Source organism: Gymnoscopelus braueri (genome assembly GCF_963280865.1).
Source record: "Gymnoscopelus braueri genome assembly, chromosome: 8".
Lineage (NCBI taxonomy): Eukaryota > Metazoa > Chordata > Actinopteri > Myctophiformes > Myctophidae > Gymnoscopelus > Gymnoscopelus braueri.
Window position 1 is genome coordinate 54,083,082 of NC_137609.1, and position 24,704 is coordinate 54,107,785.

Consider the following 24,704-nt stretch of genomic DNA (forward strand, 5'->3'; position numbering starts at 1 on the left):
TGTGAATATGGTCTATGGGGAGTTTTGCTCCACTGTTTGGGAGCCAGGAGGAGGGAGAAGAGTCTGGGACGTGTGGAGCGTTGTCCCATATGTTTTAGGGGAAGGTTCTCTACAAGATCTCAATGAGATCTTGCAGCATTGTGAGCTTGTAGATCGGTTCAAATAGCCGAAGAATGTGTATATATATATATATATATATATATATATATATATATATATATATATATATATATATATATATATATATATATATATATAGGGCTGAAGTGGTTAGGGTGCGTTTTGTAATAATAATCTAAATCTACAAAGTAACTGAAGTTTTCAAATAATTGTAGTGGAGTAAAATGTACTTAGTTACTTCTTTCACCACTGGATATGGGGGTGCAATGCCTTTGGTTGCTTTGTAGGCCAACATCAGTGTTTGTGTGAAATGTATGGGTAAAATGAAGCACATCTCAAACACGTCGCTCCTTGTACTTGTACGTTTATTAATAAGCAGCCATATTTAAATATGTATATTCTAGTACATCAATAAGGTTAATGCAGCATGGCCTAATATGGTAACAGAGGCGGGGTGTCTACATGGCACTAAAAAAAAATAATCTACAAGCAAAAACAAAGTGAACAGACTGCACTGATGATGGCGCATCAATAAAGGTCTGACAGACAGAAGTTACATTAAAACAACTCATACAAACAAAAAACCAATCGACGAGAAAACGGAATAAAAACAACCTCGGTGGACAAATTCATGTCGCCGCCGCTAGAAAACACAGTCGTCGGCGTAAAGACCCAACAAATACCACTTTGTGATTGGTTGACAGAGCCAGAGGTCTCCTCCCATCGTCACCTACAGGTGTTGACCACTTCTACCCTGGCGTCATTTATAGGGGGGGGGGGGCAAAAAGTTTCCAAATTCTCAAGCAGAAGAATAAAACGGTTTAAATAGTTGACGGTGCATTGATCCACATTAACGCCTTTGTATGTTTGTCTACAGGTCACAGGGGTGAATAAATCCATGACTTCCTCTCTTTGCCACTTTTAGTATTTTAAAAATACCAAGTGTTCTTTCGTTTCGTTTTTTGTTTTAAGAATAGCAGACCTAAAGATAAACAACTCTGTCCAAAACGGTGTGGAAATAAAACTATATCGTCCACAAACAAACAAACACGTCCCCAGCGGTCGGAGGGCGTTAAATTGGGACTCTCTGGTGGATGAAACAAAGTACATTAAATTATGACTCGACCGGTGAGACATGATTACCAAAAAGATTCAGATTTGTCTTTTTTTAAATGTATTCACATACAGGGCTTCTGAAAGGCAGGGTTTGAGGTCACACCGTCTGCTGTACTGTAGCAGAAAACACACACACACACCCAGGTCAGTGTGGTTCAACATGTTTACAACTAGAACCAAACACCTTTAAAATGCACTTACACACACACTCTGAACGTTCTCAAGAGCTCAGTGACATGAACCACATGAATCAGCGGCCCTATTTTAGGGCCAACATCAAGACGAAAATAGCACATCTACAAGCTCACGTGTCACATTTTGCGATATATTGTGAGCTTGTAGATCTGTTTTTTTTTGTCAGATGTTCACACCAGAATGGGACGGAGGCTTAGAGTGGTGGTTTGACATGTTAAATTAATTCCTGAATCCTATTGATACCAATTCAGTCGCGTTGGGTTCTAAGTCACATTGTGACATGTGGAGCTGAAGTCAGGAGGGACAGCGGAAGGTCTACGGTTCGACTTCCAGTTCCTCCTCACATAGTGCCCCTGAGCAAGACACTGCAGATCATTACAATATTTTAGAAGATTCTCCTTTAGTTAAACACACTATTGCACAGGAGGGTCGTTTGAAAAAGCAGGAATATTGAAGTTATAATCCAAGTTTATAACCTGAAGAAAACATTTCTTGTTCATAACAAGAGGTTGTCAATTAATCATCTGAATATGGAGATGATTTGAACCTTTTGTTAATTGGTTGTGTCCCGCTTGTTGAAACACGACTCCTGTAGACAACACAACGTCACTGTCGGGTCAGGAAAGCTAAAATGTTTGCATGTATTTTGAGCAAAAGAAGTGGAAAAAAACGGAATCTACAAGCTCACAATGTGTGGCATCATTCCTCCATTCAGTGAGGGGCCCACTGCAAAAAAAAACAGCTTCTCCTGCACTAATAGACGTACAAAGACATACATGTATATATATATCATTGCTGTCGGGCAGAAACCGCTTAACTCCATACTATAACTTTGTGTTTTTTTCGTAAATTAATGCCCTCCTTGATCACACAAAAATATCAGAAGTAGCAGATCTACAAAAAAATATGAATATTTCTTCCTGTATTGACATGCCCAGAATAGGGAGAGCAGGTTGAACGTTGTTTAAGTCTGAGTTTCTTTTTTAGACAATTAAAAGTATTAAGAGCTTGCGACTTATATTTTCCCGTTTCAAGAAAAGTAATGCTTGTGGACGTACATGGTTTCCACTTGACAGTGACGAGGTTTAAAAAGCAGACCTGGTCTAAGAATCCACAGATCTGGCACTTCTACCGTTTAATGGAGGACAAAAGACATCTTAAATAATATCATTAAAATGGTGCTTTCACTTTTACAGCCTGCTAATACACTTTCATTTCAGTTTCAGACAATGAAAAGAAAAGAAAATCATAAACAAAAAAACATTCTACAGACAACTTTCCTTTTACTGTACAGTAAAGGACAAACTAAAGACAATTCCAACAAAAAGCGGTAGAATATTGGACCAGTGAGAGCCAACAGTTGTAAAATCGATAGTGATGGACGACTAAATGTGGGTGTTTGCAGTTGAACCTGACTGGACGCTGTAGTTTACAGCTGCATATTTTGTGTGTGTGTGTGTGTGTGTGTGTGTGTGTGTGTGTGTGTGTGTGTGTGTGTGTGTGTCTCTCTCAAGGGTTTCAGGTAAGCTGGAATTCAAATCAGGAAGTGGTTTGCCTTTTCGAGTTGAAAACAGGCGACTGTCATTACAATAAATTATTGAGAATAATTGCCTTAAAAATGTGTGAATTATGATGAGTCATCTTTCACCACAAGGTTCTGATACTCGCCAGTTATTTAAAAATGAAAGGCTTTAGTATGCGTTTGTGTATATTAATATTAACAAGAGTTGTCATTTAAATTTCAAGCTGAAGTAAATGTACGTCTTAAACCCTGACGCCCCAGGTTTGATATTAGAGAACCTCTCCAAATAAGAGCCCAATTGGGGATAGTCTGTATATCAATTACCGTTGTTTTTGACATTTCATTAAAAAAAAAAGTCATTTTAGTTAGTCCTATTCAACAATTTCAACAATAGCCGATCTACAAGTGTGTAGATGGTGTTATTTTCATGAAAGTTTTACAAAAGACATTAAAAACTTTTGAAAATGTTCGCCTATAAGCTGTCCACCATAGGGACACCGTAATTGAAAGTGTCTCTCGGGACAAACCGCCTGCATGACTGCAGGTAAGCTATAGTCAAAAAATGAACGTCAAATAACGGCCGATATGGGAGGGGCTCTGCTCACAAACCGTTTTCAACAAGCCGCTCATTCAACAAGTAAAACAGAAATACAATCAATCCCCGTCTGGCATTCACAACTGTGCTTTGGCACACGCATTCTCCTCCCCGAAACCAAACGGAACAGACGACTCTGCAAAGACCAAAAAAACACGAAACTAAAGTAAACCTATAAGTATCCACAGAAAAAAAAAAACTACATTTTCTTTTTCTTAAGGCAATCATCATACATTGCATTCGACCAGCTACTTACAGTAGATACATCTGATATATTTGTACATATGTGCACTCCGAGTGTGTGAGAGTCAACTCGTGGGTTGTGAACTGTCTTTAGGACTGGGTTGTGAACTGTCTTGAGGACTGGGTTGTGAACTGTCTTTAGGACTGGGTTGTGGACTGTCTTGAGGACTGGGTTGTGGACTGTCTTTAGGACTGGGTTGTGAACTGTCTTGAGGACTGGGTTGTGGACTGTCTTGAGGACTGGGTTGTGAACTGTCTTTAGGACTGGGTTGTGGACTGTCTTGAGGACTGGGTTGTGAACTGTCTTGAGGACTGGGTTGTGAACTGTCTTGAGGACTGGGTTGTGGACTGTCTTGAGGACTGGGTTGTGGACTGTCTTTAGGACTGTCTTTAGGACTGGGTTGTGGACTGTCTTTAGGACTGGGTTGTGGACTGTCTTTAGGACTGGGTTGTGAACTGTCTTTAGGACTGGGTTGTGGACTGTCTTGAGGACTGGGTTGTGGACTGTCTTGAGGACTGGGTTGTGGACTGTCTTTAGGACTGGGTTGTGAACTGTCTTGAGGACTGGGTTGTGAACTGTCTTGAGGACTGGGTTGTGAACTGTCTTGAGGACTGGGTTGTGAACTGTCTTGAGGACTGGGTTGTGGACTGTCTTGAGGACTGGGTTGTGGACTGTCTTTAGGACTGGGTTGTGGACTGTCTTTAGGACTGGGTTGTGGACTGTCTTTAGGACTGGGTTGTGGACTGTCTTTAGGACTGGGTTGTGGACTGTCTTGAGGACTGGGTTGTGGACTGTCTTGAGGACTGGGTTGTGGACTGTCTTGAGGACTGGGTTGTGGACTGTCTTTAGGACTGGGTTGTGGACTGTCTTTAGGACTGGGTTGTGGACTGTCTTGAGGACTGGGTTGTGGACTGTCTTGAGGACTGGGTTGTGGACTGTGTTGTGGACTGTCTTGAGGACTGGGTTGTGGACTGTCTTGAGGACTGGGTTGTGGACTGTCTTGAGGACTGGGTTGTGGACTGTCTTGAGGACTGGGTTGTGGACTGTCTTGAGGACTGGGTTGTGGACTGTCTTTAGGACTGGGTTGTGGACTGTCTTTTGGACTGGGTTGTGAACTGTCCTTAGGACTGGGTTGTGGACTGTCCTTAGGACTGGGTTGTGGACTGTCCTTAGGACTGGGTTGTGAACTGTCCTTAGGACTGGGTTGTGGACTGTCTTTAGGACTTGGGGGGGGGAAAGGGGGGGTTAGGGTTAGAGAAGAAACCGCCACCAGAACTTAAAAAGGAGGTATAGGAAACACGTTCTTAACCGTGTGTTTTGACAAAGCAGTGCAACACGAGAGTTCACGTGGCGCGAGTAAGACGCACACACACAGATGAATGCATCGCGACCCAAACGCTATAGCCTCCTGTGACACTTTTGTCCTCCCGAGTCACATGATGTGTCCCTGGGCTCCTGCTGTCAGACTGGTGGAGGAGGACAGCAGGGGGACAGGTGACCTCTGGTGGTGGTGGCTGTCGCATATTATTATTGTCATTGTTGTGTGGCTGCCGTTTGTCCGTAACTACCTTAAGCCTGGTGGCTCCATCTTTAAACCCTGGTGGCTCTATTCTGGGCATGTTATAGGTGAAAAGAGCAAAACATTTCTTGGGGTTTTCTGAAGGTAAAGAAAATAGGGCATACGTGGATAATCACACATGCCCTATGCACTCTGTTGAAACGACAAATATCCAAAACAATGCATGCCGTCGTGTTCTGCTTGTAGAGCTGCTATTTAAAAACAATAATTTAGTTGAATGTTTGAAAGATATGTTTTCCTTTCTATGAAAGTGTTCACCTATAACACCATGCCTAAAATAAGGGAGGTCAGTGTTAACGTGGTGAATTGTCGATGGTTTTGTTGGTCAGATTGTGTCGGTGCGGTCCTTGTGGGGCTTTGTACAGGTGCAGTTTTTGGTTACTGTTGTGGTGGTTGGTGGGTGGGTGGGTGGGTGTTGTAGTTTTTTTGGTTTACTGTCATGGGCGGAGGTTGTAGTTTTTTTGGTAGCTGTGGCGTTGGGAGGAGGAGGTCGTCTAGTCCAGCTGTTTGCTGCCGTCTGCTTTCTGGTCCAACCGGCTCTTGCTGCTCTTCACCATATAAATAAAATACGTCAGGGTCTCCTTCTCGTTCACCGGAATGTTCCTGAAATGACGACTCACCGTCTGAGAGAAAGAGAGAGAGAAAATAAGGACTAATTAATGTCAATCTTTCAGAGGTCAGACATCTTTGTGTAGAACGTAGGGCTGGGTAATATGGGCAAATCATTTTCTACCGACATTGTGATAACCTTTAGTTTTCCACTATTGTGTGATGCTTTTTAACACATTCACTGCCAGGGGCTTTCTAATGCTGGCAGGTAGCTTCTGCCAGCATTTTTAAGCATTCTGACAAATTTTTCAAGAACCACAAAATATTTATCTCCAGTATGATTGATCCCCATCACGGCGGAAATCAAAAATGTCATCGTTCTCTCCCGTTCTCTTGTTATACCCACTTGAAAATGGCATGTTTCGCCAAAAATACATAGTAAACACAGGGGCCGAGATACAGAATTTTCAAGTAATAAGTTAACCATGAAGTGGATGAAGCAGTAAATCTTCGGATCACGTTATCTTGTGTTCTGGACGTTTTTCCCAAAAGTCAATGGCGGTGAACGGGTGGATTTTAAATGCAATGCAATGTTACTTTATTCAATATGAAAAATCACAAACAAATCCATGGTTAAGGTGGCCGCCGATATTTATATTTAACGGCCAATTAAGATTTGAATGGGATAACGGGCGGTATGTAGAGGTGTGCATTGGCACTGCCCTCATGATTCAATTCGATTACGATTAACCAGGTAACGATTCGATTACAATTAACCTTGTAATAATTCGATTCGACGATGCATCGCCATGCATCACACTTTTCTATATTACTGCACAACATGGAAACTTTTTCGTCAGTCAATACAAGCAGTCAGATATACTGAACGACATATAATTCTGCCTGCTTCTGTGCAATTAGCAACATGATTAAAAAACAAAACAAATATATATATATAAAAAAAATTAAATAAAAAAACATATTTTCTTTTTCAAACTCGATTAATCGATTATTTGACATTTGTGAATCGATTCATAATTGTCCATGTCCGCATTGCAATTAATCGATTATTCGATTATTTTTGACACCACTAGCGGTATGTACCTGCAAACGGAAACCTTGGACTGAATACACAATCACATCTCCTGTGTGCACAGGGTCCTTGAACTGTCTGACAACAATAATCCACTGAGATGTCTCTTGTAGGCAGTGGCGTAAAGTATGAGTATTTCCAATTTCCAATACTTTTACTTCTACTCCACTACATCTCAGAGGCAAATATTGTACTTTTATACTCCACTACAATTATTTGAAAACTTTAGTTACTTTTCAGATATAAATTATGATATTATAAAACATGCATTAACCACTTCAGCCCTATTTTATACCTAGGCTATTTGAAAATAGCAGATCGCGACGCGTTGTGAGCTTGTAGATCTGCTATTTTCAAATATTTTAGTACTTTCACTTTTGGTACTTTAAGTATATTTTGATGCCAATACTTTTGCACTTTTACTTAAGTATTTTTTTTATTCTGGACTTTTACTTGTAACAGAGTATTTCTATATTGCAGTATTTTTACTTAAGTAAAGAATTTGAGTACTTTTTCCACCACTGCTTGTAGGTCAGCTGCACTATCCACTAATAAAAGTAGACATTACGTTTCCTTGCAATGTGTGTGAACAAGCCAACATCAGAATGCTATTTGCAGCAACATGGGGTGTAGGGAAGAGACTTCAGACTGGAGTTGTGTGTGGTGTCTGTTAACACTACAGAAAGTATGCTCTAATGTTGCTGGCTCTTAAACCATACAGGTCTGTGCCTTATCATTGATATATACTGTAGCACTCATCGCCTTAACCACTTAAAACACTGGTTTAAGCTGGTTTTAAATGCTGATTAATCTATAATGATGCCGTGGTCAAATGTTAGGAGTAAGCCTGAGAACACTTAGGATATAATTACTAGTCGGGGAAACTAGTTAGAAGTGGCCTCCTATTATAAATAGCGTGGCGTTTGGCTTGATGACCGCCTTTCCTTTCAACATCACTTTAATCATCTTAAAAACTAAGACGCTAGGGTTTTTAATTCAGAAACGTTTCTCCTTTGAGGCCTTGTTGTAACATTCATACTGGTAGGTGATTATGGTTGAACATGAGTTTATCTGCACATTGCATGAACATGTTAACCCATTCAATCCGGGGACGCATTTCTGTCATTTTAGATTTCTCTTTGGCTATTCAAAAATAGCAGATCTACAAGCTCATAGCGCGGCTATGAGCTTGTAGATCTGCTATTTATTTTAAACCGTGATTATTTGTGCAAATATTTGAATATAATATATATATTGTTTTTAAAGGGAACATTTTTGACTCAAATCTTTGCTTCTGGGGGTCCGTGGCCAAATACATATAATTTTGGGAGTCCTTGACATGAAAAAGCTTGAGAACCACTGATATAGAAACATACTTTAAAAAAAATATATATATATAGGATTTAGAAGACATTTGTAGAACCCTCAGAAGCAAAGATTTAAGTTTTTTCAAAGTCATATATTCAAAAGATTTGCACACATTTTTCAAAAATAGCAGATCTACAAGCTTATATTGCGGCACTCGGTGCCGCAATATAAGCTTGTATATCTGCTATTTTTGAATAGCCAAAGAAGAAAAAAATGACAGAGATGCGTCCCCAGATATAATGGGTAAAGATACTGCATGTCACACTTGGGTCACACAGCACTGAGATTTGTCCCAAACTCTATTTGTACTCTTGACTCCACGGCTGCTCGGCCACGTCTGACATTTGCAAGAACATTGGTGCTTGTTAATTTATAAAGCCACTCTACGTAAACTGAGATCATACCTTTGCACTTTGATTGCACAGAAATCTGACTGCAGTTATGCAGGGACTGCGGGGTGGAAATTATCCTTAGGCCAAGTCTGGCATGTTTACATGAGATCATGTTCAGTTAGATTGAATTCACGTTCATGCATTGAATGTTCATTAACGTGCATTGTCCCGTCTAAATAAACTAATAAAGTAAAGTATAAACTGAGATCACAAGATGTGGTCTCGTCTCTTCCAAGTGCAAGAACCAAACTGGGAGCGTGAAGCTTCTATGTGCTTTGCTCTGCGAGACTTCAACACGACTTGAAACTAAGGAAAGTAGACTCTCTGCCTAGTTTTAAAATAAATGTAGGGAACACTTTGATCCCTTATTATTTTGAGTTTTCATGAACTGTGTACATACTGCTAACAAACTGCTCAAAAGAATTAACACATTGTGTGCCAAAAACGGTCCGGACTGTTTTTGAGAAGCTATGCGTTATGTGCCATAAGCGGTCCGGACCGTTATTGGCCCATTTCTTTTTTTTATATATTTTTCCCACGTGGGGCGCTCTAACGAAACTTTGGGATCATCCAAGGAGTCTCTAAGAAGGAGAGGCCGGATGTGGATCCATGTCAAAAATGCTTCCGTTCGTCCGCTCCAATGTTAACTCCTTGACTAAAAGCTTAATATCTCCATTTCTTCTTAACGTGGTGGAAGTGAGCCGTTTTCGATCGGCGCTCACTCTGTAATGGAGGATTGCGTTAGAAATATTATTGTTCCAGGCGTCGGGAGGGTCCCGACTAAGCACGCAGGCTTCGTTTACATGCACGTCCGCGTCGGGGCTTCTACAGCACGACACATATCAGCGTAAGTGGATGGAAGATATGCTGGCACTGGATGTACCCTATTTTAATAAACCTCTGGCACACAATGTGTTAAGTGGTTGATCAGACTAGTCATAAAATGTTTTGATTTTATGACTAGATTATTTGATTAGTAGAAAATGTTATTGATAGAATTGCTCTTAAAATAAATGGCTAGTTGCGGCCCTAATGTGAATGTACACGGGGTTATAATCATTAAGTCATGGACACATTCATTCTCATGTGCAACTTTTAAATCAGTTTGTGGTCCCAATTATTTTTCAGTGCGCTTTTGCTAAAGATTACGCCGGGACTGTCGGGTCTATAATTCACGTTTTCCAAAGTGCATTTGGTCATTTTCCTGTGTGAGGTGTGGCCGGGGCTCTTTTCAGCTCAGGCCCTTTGGTTCATAACTATCCCTTCGTTTACGGGCTGTGATATATTTGGTGTGGCGGGGGCCGGCCATTCTGCGGTAATTGGTCATGGGGGTGATCGTTAGGCGAAGTCACCTAATCGACAGGTGGGCTCAATGTAATCTCACAGCTGGCTCCCCCGGCCCCAACGCTCACAAATGCCCCCTCTATGCTGCGCTGCCAACACGGGACGGGACGGGACGGGACGGGGGGGGTGGGGGGTTGGTGGACGCTAACTAGAGTTGGGCTAGCTAGCCAGCTGGCTAAACGGTGGGAAATGAATGAAAGCGAGGCTGTAAGTTGAATGTTTCCCCAGGCTTTCAGGAGAGGTTCAGGCCCCCTATTAATGAGCCTTACACATCATTAATAAACCCACCAGTCAACAGCTTCCAACCAATTACCGCCGAGCGCCATTCAGTAGAGCTGCCAAGCTCCTTAAGTAGAGGTGTGTGTGTTTCCTTCGTTCCCCCTCCACGGTTGTTGTTATAAATCAAACGAGCCAGTGTTTGGGGTTCAGCTCGGGGTTATTAAATGTCTCCTCTGGGAGGATTCGGAGTGAGTCCAGTGCATTTAATGGTTCTCCGGGCGTAATCCCCTTTATCTCTTTATGTCGGTACAAGAGATGATGGAAGATTTGAGTCTGAGTGACTTCAGTTTTTTGCTCTTTGAGGTTGTTGAGAAATTTGTGACGAGAACAAAGTGTGAAATGGAAGGCGAAAAACATGCTAAGTCCCTGTACGCATATGATCTCTTACATAGCCATAGGCTCAATGGAATTTCACATTATACTTGTGAAGAATCTCTTCCCCAATTGTATGCTTTTAATGTATACCTTCAAGATGTACATTACACATGTCACAATAATAAAATCAAGTACCAACCGATGAATTCAATGCCATATACACTGCTCAAAATAATGAAGGGAACACTTTGATCCCTTAAGCCCTAGTTGATACTTTGCACTATTTTATACTTCGCCGTACAAAAGGTGTTGCACAAAACTAGCGAGCCGATCTACAAACTGGTAAATGGTGCATTTATGTAGCACCTTTATCCAAAGCTCATGCTGGAACGCAACTCTAGTCATTTCAGATTTCTTTGGCTATTCAAAAATAGCAGATCTACAAGCTCATAGCACGCTATGACCATTTTTGCTAATCTTTGAATATATATATTTTTAAAGCGAACATTTAAACTAAAATCTTTGCTTTCTGGGGGTCCCTGGAACAACATATTTTGAGATGGGGGTCCGCGGCCAAATACATATCATTTTGGGGGTCCTTGACATGAAAAGGTTTGAGCACCACTGACATAGCAACAATAGTTTTTTTCAGAAACAATAAGACATTTGAGACATTTGACAGTAACAACTTTAAAAATATATATATATTCAAAGACTAAAATTTTAACTTTTTTTCAAAAATAGCAGATCTACAAGCTCATAGCGTGGCACTCCGTGCCACGCTATGAGCTTGTAGATCTGCTATTTTTGAATAGCCAAAGAAATCCAAAATGACAGTGACGCGGATTGAATAGGTTAAATAAGAGTCTTGCTCAAGGACATCTTGACAGCAACTCTAGGGGAAGCGGCTGCTCTACCTCCTGAGCAGTCAGAAAAACATACCACTAACATAACGTAGTTCTGTGTCCCATGATACATGTGACGCTATTAACACATTGACTGCCAATCACGTAGATCTACGCGAACCTATTTAAAGCCGACACGTGCCAATCGCGTAGATCTACGCAAAGTGGTTTTTTGTTTTGTTTTTTCGAGAAAAAAAGAAAGTGCACTTTTGTAACGGTAGCACCACCGTAAACGGAATTATCCGGGTTCCGGTTTTTCCGATCGTATCCGCTTCCTGTCTAGGACGAAACCTAAAAGTCGATTATCTCGGTTGTTGTTTTTCTCCTCGCTGATCACTGTTTAGCGTTCACCGCTGTAGCTTCAAGATGGCGGATCACAAATCGAAGCAGTCTTCACTGCTCGTCTCACACAGATCCTCTGTGTGTTTAGAACCAAATGAACGCGCAATTTGAACGGATTTAGCGAGGTCTATGGCGACATGAAAAAAACAAAAAAACAACAATAAAACGCTGGCACTGGTGAGTACATTATGATATTAAACTCTGGCATGGAATGTGTTAAAACTAGGGGTGGGACGATATGGTTACCTCACGATACGATATGTATCACGATATTAGGCCCACGATAAGAATATATATCACGATATCTGAAAATGCCGATATATTGCGATATCACGATATATTGCATGAAAATTCACCAACGATATATCATGATATCTGAAAATATCGATATATTGCGATATCACGATATATTGCATGAAAATTCACCAACGATATATCACGATAGTCCTTGTATTCAATTCATAAACACATAAAATAGCACCAAACAGTTCAAAATCATCATTACATAAATACAGAGTAGGAAAAACAACGTATCACAAACTTAAAAAAAAAAACTTTTATTTTTATTTTTAATATCGATATTTTCCGGGAGGATATAGATTATTTATCGGGGGAGAAAGTATCGCGATATATCGATATATCGATATATCGTCCCACCCCTAGTTAAAACCCATCATAATTATTTAAAGTTTTTATCATGATCTGACAATGTCAGTGTGGGTTCATTCCTGACAGCCTGGTGCTGTGCTGCAGTTATCCCATAGATCAGCCTATTCTTCGTACCATGGTGTTGCGCGCTGAAAATATCAGACCTACAAGCTCACAACACGTCGCAACGCGTCGCGTTGTGAGCTTGTATGTCTTGATATTTTCGATACGCAACAACACCGCCATACGGCGAAGCACAAATGAAGCTAAACACAGCTGCATCTCCTCCTAATCAGCGCTGCGTACGGGTGGTTCGCTCGGGTGTAATGATAAACAGAACCGGGGTCCCGAAGCGATAGAATATGAACCAAGCCGGACCCACTTGACGATAATAAAACCCGTCAAAACCAGAACTCGTATGGGTCGTGGATATTATACAAGCAAGCACAGTGACCGTCTGTCTGCTATGGATAAAGTGTTAGTGGCGAAAGTTGGTGACACACATTGCAGGCAACTAAGGCAAGTAATCAACCTCTCTTGCGCCATCATTCATGTATTACATTAACAAAACTAAACACAAGCTGTAGGTTTTGCATATTAAGGTTGAATGAGATATAAAGGCCAAAACATATATTAATTTGTTTATACTGATATGCGATGTAGCCTACGGTGTCGCGCAGCAGTTCACTCACACTGACTCATGATTATCTTTGATTTATATATAGTTTTGCGGCGCGGGTTGAGGCGGGTTCGGTTCCGTGGCGGGTCATGAAAAACCCGACATTGAGATCTTACATAAATATTGAGGTATGAAAACATTCTTTGTAACCCCAGTGCACACACGTGCACTTCCCTCCAGTAGCGCGCCTAGACTATGCTTAGTCGATTTCTCCGATTAACGGTTGTACCCCTATAGCCCACGTATGGGCAAAAAGTGGCCTGTCTTGTTGTCAGCTGTCCAGGTGTGGTGTTACCTCTGCAAGCTGGGCCTTGTTGAGACCAGGCCTGGTCTGAAGCTTGTAGTGTCTCTTATAACGCCTCAATGTGTTCACCTGCAACTGGAACAGATCCACCTGAGAAACACACACACACACACACACACACGTCCAAATCAGTCACGTCGACAGCAACACAAAAGGCAGAATATAACAGAGAGCAGGAATGGCTGCAAACCAATCAACAACTACATTAAAACCTCAAGACGCATGTTCTCCCCGTGTCCCCTAGGGTAGGTACCCTCACAAAAAACATGCAGTAATCCTGGTCACTATACTGCTTCCCCCTGGTCAGCCGGGGCGCCTGATGGAGGGGAAAGGAACTGGTTGGAATAACGTGTTCCTTCCACGCGCTACGTCCTACCGGGGAAACTCCCCCCCTGTCATGTGATAATCACTACTCATGCATTGAAGGAAGCATGAGCTCAGTTTGGGGCTCCCCAAGTCTGGCAGAGGGAGAGTAGCGCCCGTGATTACAGCTTAGGCAATTGGGTGAAAAAAATGGGTTACAAACATTGTGGGGAAAAAAAACGAAAAAAAAAAACTCAAAGACTCAATAAAAGCCCCTAGAAAAAAAAAAAAAAACTCAAGACGTTTCTCCCCGAGTAAGAAGCAGGAAGCACTGCCTTCCGTTTTTAATGCAGTTCTTGTTCTGATTGCCAGGAGGATCAATAGAGCAGCGCTCTCCTCCAAAAGTTGAGCTATTCTCTGCTTGAAGCACAAAGGGTGCTGCGCCAAAAGAGAAAACGGCGGACGCAGAGAGCGCTGAAACGGGGCGCTCGGGTGCAGGGGAGAGGAGCACTGCAGAGCGTCTTTACCAGAGAAATAAATGCATGGCAGGCAGGTGCCACCAGCTTAAAACTAGACATGCACCGATTGAAAAATCCTTAGCCGACACCGATAACCGTTTTTTTTTTAAGTCTGACCTGCCGATACCGGTTTTCTATCTAAGAACTAGACAACTAGATTTTTTTTCAGGCCGAGAACAAGTACTTCATTTTGTGTATTCGCCAATACAGAGTACCAATAAAAAAAACAGGAAAAGAACACTTATGCCATATCACAATAGTACAATATCCAAAATCACAGAAGATATCCAGTCTAATATTATGACATGGCTAGAATATTGATGCAACGAAAGGCCTAAAGTGATTAGCCTGGTAAACCCCCTCCCTCCGCAAATCTCATTTGCATTTGATTTCAGGGAGGTCTGGGATTGCGAAGGGAGTAGAGATGGCCGAACACTGCGTGTCCGAACCAATCAGCGGCTGCTAGGGGCGGGATCATCCAATCACCTGCCTAGTAGCTTGAAAAAAAGAAAAACTGTCTGTCATCGATTCTGCGCCCGGAGTCTCAGATGCAAGTACGCTGTGAAACAAAATGTGTGTCGCAAGCTTTCTTCCATTTGACGGTGTCAGGTTATAAAGTGATTACAAAGAGAGGAACATTAAATACTGTAGCTCAGGGGTCTTCAACAGGGGGTCCGGGACCCCTAGGGGATCCTCAGAGTTACTACAGGGGGGGACACCAAATCTTTGAGTGATATGATAAATATGTTTTTACATTAACCACTTCAAACCTAGCATCCCTTTAATGAGAACTTGAGAACTGGCAAAGAGGTAGGCAGACCAAGTAAAAAAAGTTTAATCTGACACACAATTTTATACAATATAGAGGGGGTCCCTGCTTGATCTCTCTCTCAGCTAGGGGGTCCTTGGCCAGAAAAACGTTGAAGACCCCTGCTGTCGCCTATATCATTTTTTAAATGCATTTTTATTTGTACCATTACTGTCATGGCTGTCACTGTTATACAGCTGCATGATTAAAACTTATTATGGGTCTATATTGAGATCAGTTATTACAATTATTCTTATATATATTTTTTTAACAAACAAAATCTTATCCTAATGCAAAATTATTTTCTTATTTTGACTAAACGCTCAAATAAATAAATAAGGTTTTCCCATTCAGACACATAGCAGGACATATATCCCTGCATTTAATTGTTTTCATGGTGATACATTTACCTTATGTCTCTCTAGTCTAGTCTCTTTCAATGATATCAAAGGCAAAATATTACCGTATGTCACTGTTTTGGCTTGTTTTAACCTCTGGGACTTAAAAAGTTAAACTACTCTCTGTTGCTCAGTGGACTTTGTTAAACTTTCGGAAGAGTCTTAACGAGCTTTAATAGGCTACAGCTGGATATATTACGAGACGTCTGTAGGCACATGAATTAAACCAGCGGTGTGGATGGATGATATCATGACATAATATCACGTCTTTTTGAGTTGTCCTTGGAAGCTGCTTACTGCATTAAGGACTTTTTAGATGGCGCCTAGTAATTTATTTGGAACAAGAGGCAACCCTGCAGGTAGGAGGAATGAGCAGCTACTGTCTGTATGAGCACACACACACACACACACACAGGCCGTGCCAAAGTTGTACTGTCTTTTCAGCAACATATGCAAAGAGAGACAGGGGGGTGATTTTTCTTTGGAACTGGCTAAAATAACAGGGATGTTTATTAACACATTGAATGCCAAAAACGGTCCGGACCGTTTTTGAGGGTCCAAACGAGAAGTGCCGAAAACGGTCCGGACCGTTTTTGACCCAATTCTATTTTTATACATGTGGGCCACGTGGGGCGCTAAAACGAAACTTTGACATCACCCAAGCAGTTTCTGAGAAGAAGAGGCTGGATGTGGCTCCATGTTAAAAATCCTTCCGGTCGGCGTTTTCAATGTTATCTCCTTGATTAAAAGCTTAATATCTCCATTTCTTTTTAATGTGGTGGAAACGAGCCGTTTTCGATCGGCGATCACGCTGCAATGGAGGGTCGCGTTGGAAATATTATTGTTCCAGGCGTTAGTCGGGACCCTCCGCCGTCTCGCACGCACGCTTTGTTTACATGCATTTCCGCGTCGGGGCTTCTCACAGCACGAAATGTATAACGCAAGTGGATGGAAGAAATGCTGGCACTCAACGTATAATATTTTAATAAACCTCTGGCACCCAATGTGTTAAATGCTGTTTTTTTTCTGTAGCCTGCATCAGCTTTTGCCATGCAGTTGTCTGTCACTGAAACTAAAAGTAACTTCAACTGCATGGACCGTCTGAGAAGCCTGGTGACGCACTTACTGCCTTTAAATTCTCTGTGATTGACGGACCGACAGTCACGGCATTGACTAGGCTATAACGGGGTCATCCCTATGTTCCCCGGGTTCTATGTTCCCCCACTAAGGTTAGGGTTAGGGTTAGGTTAGGTCCTATGTTCCCCGCTCTCCCTAGGAAAGAGGGGAACATAGGACCCGGGGAACATAGGTACGGTCCCGCTATAACTGCACGCAGCATTATGAGTATAATATATTCCATAACATATATATTCGATATATGTATCCTTATATTTCAAAGGTAATCAGCACCATCTGTAGGCTGTCACTATAGGCTACTTGCTAATGTTTACAGAATAGACTCGCACGACTTAATCATCATGCCGTTTCTGCGCTGTGCCCATACAATTTGACCGGCATAAAATTGGAATTTATGACAGTGACCGGCCGGTCACCGACGCGGCTGGTTTGATATAAAACCGGCTACTTTGATCGGCGGCCGATTGATCGGTGCATCTCTACTCAAAACGCTTTCTGACACGGACCCTAATTCTTGATTCATACTCCGACATAAAGATGGTGTCACTTCCTGAAAATAGCAGATCTACAATCTACATTACAATGTGTCACTGCTATACGGGTCACGACAAAGTATGAATAAGGCATTTATTTTGGTGGGGGCGTACCTCTGGAACCTCTACGTCGTGGTCAGGAGACTCTCCTCCATCGTCACTGGTCTTCCTCTTCCTCTTGTTGCGGACGCTCTGGATGAAGTTCTTGTGGAAGTCACAGATGTACAGATGACGCACCTGCAACAACAACACACACAGCAAACTAATCATACACCCATACATAAAAACACATCTTTGCTCAATGCATGTACAGTGAGACATATACAGTGTATAACATTGGTTGATGAATGAATTGTACCTATGTTATGAACTATAACATGTATTAAAGCTTCCAATTTCTCATTGTAGAGTTTTGCCTTGCATTTATGAGTCGCTTGACCTGAGACCCCTAACACCAAACTAGGTTCTTCACACAGACAGAGTCCGTAACGGCTGGAAGCCACGGTCAGACCCGATGCTGCAATGCTCCGTGTTCTGCTACTGAAGAGCACAACGATACCTGAGAGACCAATGCAAGGAACGTTCTGTGACCTTCTAATGGTCAACTTTAGAACCTACAAGCACGTGGGTTGATATGGACAGACCATAATACTCAACTGGACTTGGTCAGAGCTGTGCATGCAAACATTACCGACACACACGGAACAGAACAGAAGTGACAAGTATATACACTAACCCTCACAGACAGGGTGCGCAAACCAAGGCCACAGATTCAGTGCAATAGGCTCTGTGTGCATGTGAGCCCGTCAACAGGCTGGACATAGAGAAAGAGAGATCAACCAGGTGTTCAATGGAGATTAAAAAAAAAAGAAAGTTAAAAACGTAGATTCGTGCTAATGTAAATATACCTGCTGCTATGTGGACCTACCTCTTCTTTACACCTGTAAACCTGTGATGTGACAATAAAGGTGATTCCCAATGTGTAGTCCAAGGTTTTCAGAAGTGGCATTTACCCATTTCAGGCTGTTCCAGTTTCTCATAGCCCAGTTTAATTGGCTCATATACGCGTTTCCAGTTCAAACCTGCTGCTGAGCCAATCAAACTTAAGCAACGGGAGAATGAACCGGAACCAGCTGGATATGCCACCTTCTACCTGGGACTGTGGTAATGCACAGTGCCCATTCTAACAGTACAACAGACTAGGACTATGCACCCCAAACTGCACCGGAGGTCGGAGCAGGCCGGTGCCTTTCATGGCTGCCTCTGCAGCCTGTGTGTGAACGAATGGGTTGATGTAATACATACATGCACGATAACAAGCTTTGTATATAGGACCACGGCGCTATATAAACGCAGTAGCAACAGAAAGATCTGCACACAACACATAGCAAATTAACCCATTGATACCTGGAACGCATCTGTGTCACTTTAGATGTCTTTGGCTATTCAAAAATAGCAGATCTACAAGCTCATAGCGCGGCACCGAGTGCCGCGCTATGAGCTTGTAGATCTGCTATTTTTGAAAAACCGTGAAAATTTATTTTTTATATTTTTTTCCAAAAAACTTTTAGGATTTAGATTTTTTTTAGAAGCGGCCTCAGGTCTTAAAGGGTTAAAAATCCTTTCACAGGCCATTTGGTGTGCAGCTGAATTGTTTCTTTTTCTATCATCTTTATTGTCACGTCAGAGGTTTGCAGGTGTCAAGAAGTGTGCTGCTCCACCATTTGTAGTTTTCGTTGAGGAGAGAGAGGCTAAAGGTAGGATAGAGCAGGAGAGACACAGGCCAAATAATCAAAGATACTGTATGTACGGTACATATATACAGATATTCTAGGTCACTACTAGGTGTATTTGGATCCAACACCCAATCCGTTTGGCTTTGGGATACGCATGTCCGTTTAATCGCAACATAAATGCAGGCCATTCACAAAGTAGAGCACTAGCGCATGAATCTGTCATGGTGACATCGCTACGGGCACATAAATGCTCCAGTACTGAAATCAAGTACAAAGCAGGCTGACACACACATGGTTCAGGGACAACACTGTCTCCTATTCAACACAACGGGGGCCGGTGCACTCACTGCTATTTTTAAAACTGCTACAGAGAATCAAACACTTCATTGCGACCTCAATTAACTCCTGATAGAACAACGCTTCTTCAGCCGGTGGGGATTATCGCAGCCACACAACGTAGAAACCTCTCTGTGGGCCGTCTATTCTAATACCATCTGAAAGACTCATAATTAAGACCGTTGGGGGGGCATTAGGACATACTATGTGCTCAACCTCTTCCAGTATGGACGAGGAAACAAGACAAAGGGGAAAAAATGGGGGCAGTCATCATTTTACATCTGTAAGCTTTGTTTTAACCACTTTGCAAGCTTGTAGCTCTGCTATTTTCGGGGGAAGATTTTAGTTTGGTCCAAAATGTGGATGGCCGGGCTGAAAGTGGTTAAATGTATTTATTGCCATGCTATATATTCCAGGTCTCATGCACGTCTAGCATCCGCTCAACAAAGCATTCCAAAATGTTGCATTTACCAATGTTATAAAAACATTCTTCCCTTCACTTCCAACAAATGCACAACAGGGTTCCACGGTATCGCCAGCTGACAGCAGTGTTTTAAACCACCCAGATCTCTCTCTTTTTGCCTCGGAAACATTTCTCAGAACTCCTGCAGCCAGTCATGCTCTCTCCCTCTCAATATGTGCACAATCACGTTGCATCTCCCTGGCACACAAGCAGGGACTGAAAGAAACACCATGTCAAACTGAGTGAACAACCACGATGACGGGACACAAAGTACAGCTCAGCACATATCACACACACAGAGAGTTGTGTTTATTCAAGTGACAGTCGGTTACTTTTCCCCTCAACATCGAATCACCTTTGTTGGCTTCCTTGGCAACAGCCATTTTAAAGGGGGGCAGAGACTAGATCCCATGGCGCGGAAGAGCAGTCGAGCTGCGATTGGCTGTCCCGGTTGTCGCAGCAACGCTGGAAGCAACACGGAAGAGCTTCTCAAAAGTGATTCAAGAAAAAGCAAGCTAATGATTCTAAATGACTAGAGGTGTGTGTGTACAGTACATGACATCTTACATTAACCCAAACTCTACACGGTAGAGCTCATAGCTGCCTACAGAGTGGATTAATACACTTTTGGGGCATTGTTGTGGCTCTGAGAGTCAACTAACCAATCACAGCGCACGTCACCCGTCCGGGCTATGGGATGTAGACTACCATTTTACCGACAACAGGCTCTTGCTTAACTGTAAACACACACACACACACACACACACTACAACACACTTCAGCTCAGCGACAGACCGTCGTGTATTAAACCCGTCCAGATATAAAAGTTAAACAAAAACGGCCACTACGGGTTTGTCTTCCTGGCCGTGTGGCTGACATTGTTAGCTATAGTTAACCAGCTGACTGCTGGGAGAAAGGAGAGAAATGTGTCCTTTAGAGCAAAACGTTTTTCCATCTCATTTGTTTGGGAGAGGGGCGTTGAAAAGCAACACACACACACACACACGAATGTCAAACCTTGATCCAACACATGCAAAAAGGTCAGAAGTAACTGTAACGCCAGGCTAGTGAGTACTAGATAACCAAGGATTACATGTAGCGTCATGTTTATTAGTAACCAGAAGACAATCTGATGAAGAACACTAACATCAACCTCTGTGTGTGTGTGTGTGTGTGTGTGTGTGTGTGTGTGTGTGTGTGTGTGTGTGTGTGTGTGTGTGTGTGTGTGTGTGTGTGTGTGTGTGTGTGTGTGTGTGTGTGAACACTCCATAGTGCGGACAGCGGCTCTCAGTGACAAAAGAGAAGCCGACCTGCTAAAGCACAAAGTGCGACGCCGTCGCTCGCCGTCAAAGAGCCGCCAACAACCCGCCGTACGTGGGACGCGATCGAGGCTCCCTTTTCGGCGAGCGACACGATGTCGCTCGACCGAGAAGAAGTCAAGATCAGAAGCTTACAACATTAGCAGCCCGGTGACAGACAGGTCCCAGGGCTTGTCCTCTCCCCCCCCCCCCCCCCCCTCGGCCTGGTGTGATCAACATGACAATGCCCCCCCCCACACAGCCCCACAAGAAGATCTAACTGCTCTTTTGTGTTAGATCTCGTTTAAAATCTGCCCCCGGTTGTCGGCAAGCGACGGCCAATCAATCGTTACGATAGCAGCAAACACCTAGGATCCTAGCTCCATAAAGAACCTCTCACTCCGCTATACAGCTCCGAGATGAGGTTCTATGTCGTTACCTTCCAGAATCGGGTGAACGTCCGCCAAGGCTCCGCTGTTTACCCTTTTGTATACGTTGTATCCCAAAACTAATGGTAGATTCCAAGCCGCACGGATGTTTAAAGTTTGGTTCGGCGCATAACATTTTAGGAACGGAGCGAAACTACCCGTTTAAATCGCTCATTCAGTCAGCCTGTGGCCATGTTTTCCCATTGTAGCCAAACCGGGAGCAGTACTGGCAGCGGACGTAGGGGGGTTTTCCGGGTTGAATGGGAAACATGGCCACAGGCTGACTAAATGAGCCATTTAAACGGGTAGTTTCGCTCCGGACCTAAAATATTATGCCCCGAACCAAACTTTAAACATCCGTGCGGCTTGGAATCTACCATTAGTTTTGGGATACGACGTATACAAAAGGGTAAACAGCGGAGCCTTGGCGGACGTTCACCCGATTCTGGAAGGTAACGACATAGAACCTCATCTCGGAGCTGTATAGCGGAGTGAGAGGTTCTTTATGGAGCTAACTCACACACACACACACACACACACACACACACTAATAAAAGAACTCTTGTTGTTCTCTCACGCTCTTGTCGATGTCCAGCTTGAGCTTCTTCTGGCTGATGCTCTTCTGGATCCTCTTGCTGAAGGAGGCGTTGCCCGCGGATCGGCCGCAGCGCTCGCCGTCCTCGATCAGGCAGCAGCTCTGGCCGTAGAACGGCGGCGGAGCACCCCCCCCCGACGGGGGTCCGCCGTCGTGGCTGTCCTCCTCCGTGCTGAACCCGTTGTTCATTATTATATTATTTTAGCCTGATCTGATCTTATTATATATATATATAACCCGGGGATAACTAATCGATCGGAGCCCGATATTGCACCGAATAACGATTCGATCAGAACCGAATCGATGCCAGATAAGATAGCTGATCGAGTAAAATTGTTCAATCGGGAAGGTTTTCCTGGAGTTTTCCACCTTCCAACCTGAACCCAAACCCAGCCCTCCTCCCTCGTTGTTGCTTCCTCCTCCTGGAAGACTTGGGTTCAACTTTAGCCTGTTTTTAGCAACTTTTAGCCGCGTTTCTACCGTAATTCTTGAGATTTCAGAAGATAAACGGACAAATAACTCGGTAATTAAGCACTTTTGTTGTTCTTTTCCTCTCCCACCCCGGTGTGACTCTGTGTCACATCATCCAACAAAACAGCACTCTTCTCCCCCCAGACAAGACGGTGACTTGGAGCTCCTTAGCTTCGATGCTAATGCTAACGCCGTGACTGATAACGCAGTGATGAATTCCTATGGTTGACACAAACACAACGTGCGTTTTAAAACAACGACACTATATAAAAAAACACACACACACGTCCGCGTTACACTGTGAAGAAGCACCGGCCTGGATAAAAGAACAGCGGTGTGAAGGTTATCTTTAAAAAAGAACGAACAGTTTAAATGAAACGCAGCTCCTTCGTTGTTTGAAACAATCAGAACAGCTTGTACAATGAACGACCCGAGCAGTGTTGCCAGGGTTGCGCGAGAGAAGCAAGCAACCGGGTCTATGAAAACAAGCCCAAAAAGAGGCGACCTAGGCCAGTGGTTCTCAACCATTTTAATTTCAAGGACCCCCAGTTTGACATGCATTAGGGCTACAGACCAGTGGTGGAAAAAGTACTCAAATTCTTTACTTACGTAAGTAAAAGTATCAATACTGCAATGTAGAAATACTCTGTTACAAGTAAAAGTCCAGAAATTAAAAATGTATTTGAATAAAAGTACAAAAGTATTGGTATCAAAATGTACTTAAAGTACCAAAAGTAGAAGTACTCATTATGCAGAATGTCAAGTTTCAAGTTTTCAAATGCATAAAAATCTTGAAAATAGCAGATCTAACAGCTCACAATGTGTCGCACCGCCGTTACAAAATCTACAATGTAACTAGTAAAGTTTTCAAATAAATGTAGTGGAGTAAAAGTAAAAGTATTGGAAATTGAAAATACTCAAGTAAAGTACAAATACCTAAACAAAGTACAGTACTTAAGTAAATGTACTTAGTTACTTTCCACCACTGCTACAGACCCCCATTTAATGGCATTTCTATCACTTGGACCGCAATTTATATTGTAAAATCTATGTCAATTTAACCCTAACGGGTCCATTTGGTTCCATTTGTACACTGTACACTCTCAGAGTTATACAGACCCATTAGGGTCCATTTGGTGCCTAATCTATAATTTAGCTGGGGACCCCCTGAAACTCCCTCAAGGACCCCTGGGGGTCCCCGGACCCCACTTTGAGAACCAATGACATAGGGCCTAGGTCCTAGGCTACATGAGCCAGCTTTGAAAATGTGATAATATAAACAATAAAATATGGAATATTTGGGGAACATTTTTTTAAACATTCTAACAACACAAATCTGGTATGCGGGGCTCCCTGGCACAAAACTTGTTCAGATGGGGTTTAGCCGGGACAAGATAATTGTGAAACAATCCTAAATAAGCAACTATACTTAACAACACACATCTTGTATGGGGGGTCCTTGGCACAAAATATTTTCAGATAAAGTTCTGTGGACAAATACATGTTAATCTGGGGGTCCTTGACATGAAAAAACAACATTAGAACCCAAATAAGCAAATGCACTTAAGAAACAAGGACAACAAAAAAAAGCAACACCCGCAACTACCAATATTTACAAGCAGTGGTGGAAAGTAACTAAGTACATTTACTTAAGTACTGTATTTAAGTACAATTTTGAGGTATTTGTACTTTACTTGAGTATTTCTAATTTCCAATACTTGTACTTCTACTCCACTACATCTCAGAGGCAAATATTGTACTTTTACTCCACTACAATTATTTGAAAACTTTAGTTACTAGTTACTTTTCAGATGTAAATTATTACATTATGAAACATACATTAACCACTTTAAACCTATTTTAAACCTATAGGCTATTTGAAAATAGCAGATCTACAAGCTCACAACGCGTCGCATCGCGACGCGTTGTGAGCTTGTAGATCGGCTATTTTCAAATATTGAGTACTTTTACTTTTGGTACTTTAAGTACATTTTGATGCCAATACTTTTGTACTTTTACTCAAGTAATTTTATAATTCTGGACTTTTACTTGTAACAGAGTATTTTTATATTCCAGTATTGGTACTTTTAC

The 24,704-nt window shown here is 42.4% G+C and overlaps 2 protein-coding genes across 2 annotated transcripts; both read right to left on the bottom strand.

Annotated features, from left to right (window-relative positions):
- Positions 1 to 467: 467 nt before the first annotated feature.
- LOC308090947 (uncharacterized protein) lies at positions 468 to 5,329 on the bottom strand (the record flags this gene model as incomplete). The annotated part of the gene is made up of 3 exons (XM_080436220.1): positions 468 to 3,483; positions 3,522 to 5,015; positions 5,229 to 5,329. The coding sequence occupies 2 exons, from the start codon at positions 5,327 to 5,329 to the stop codon at positions 3,857 to 3,859; spliced, it is 1,260 nt and encodes a 419-aa protein (XP_080292346.1). The 3' UTR covers positions 468 to 3,483; positions 3,522 to 3,856.
- Positions 5,037 to 23,015, bottom strand: LOC308090134 (histone deacetylase complex subunit SAP30L). The gene is made up of 4 exons (XM_080435180.1): positions 22,125 to 23,015; positions 17,401 to 17,523; positions 13,581 to 13,679; positions 5,037 to 5,994 (listed from the first exon to the last, which is right to left on the bottom strand). Exons 1-4 carry the CDS (start codon positions 22,329 to 22,331, stop codon positions 5,866 to 5,868), a joined length of 558 nt encoding a protein of 185 aa, XP_080291306.1. The 5' UTR covers positions 22,332 to 23,015; the 3' UTR covers positions 5,037 to 5,865.
- Positions 23,016 to 24,704: the final 1,689 nt, after the last annotated feature.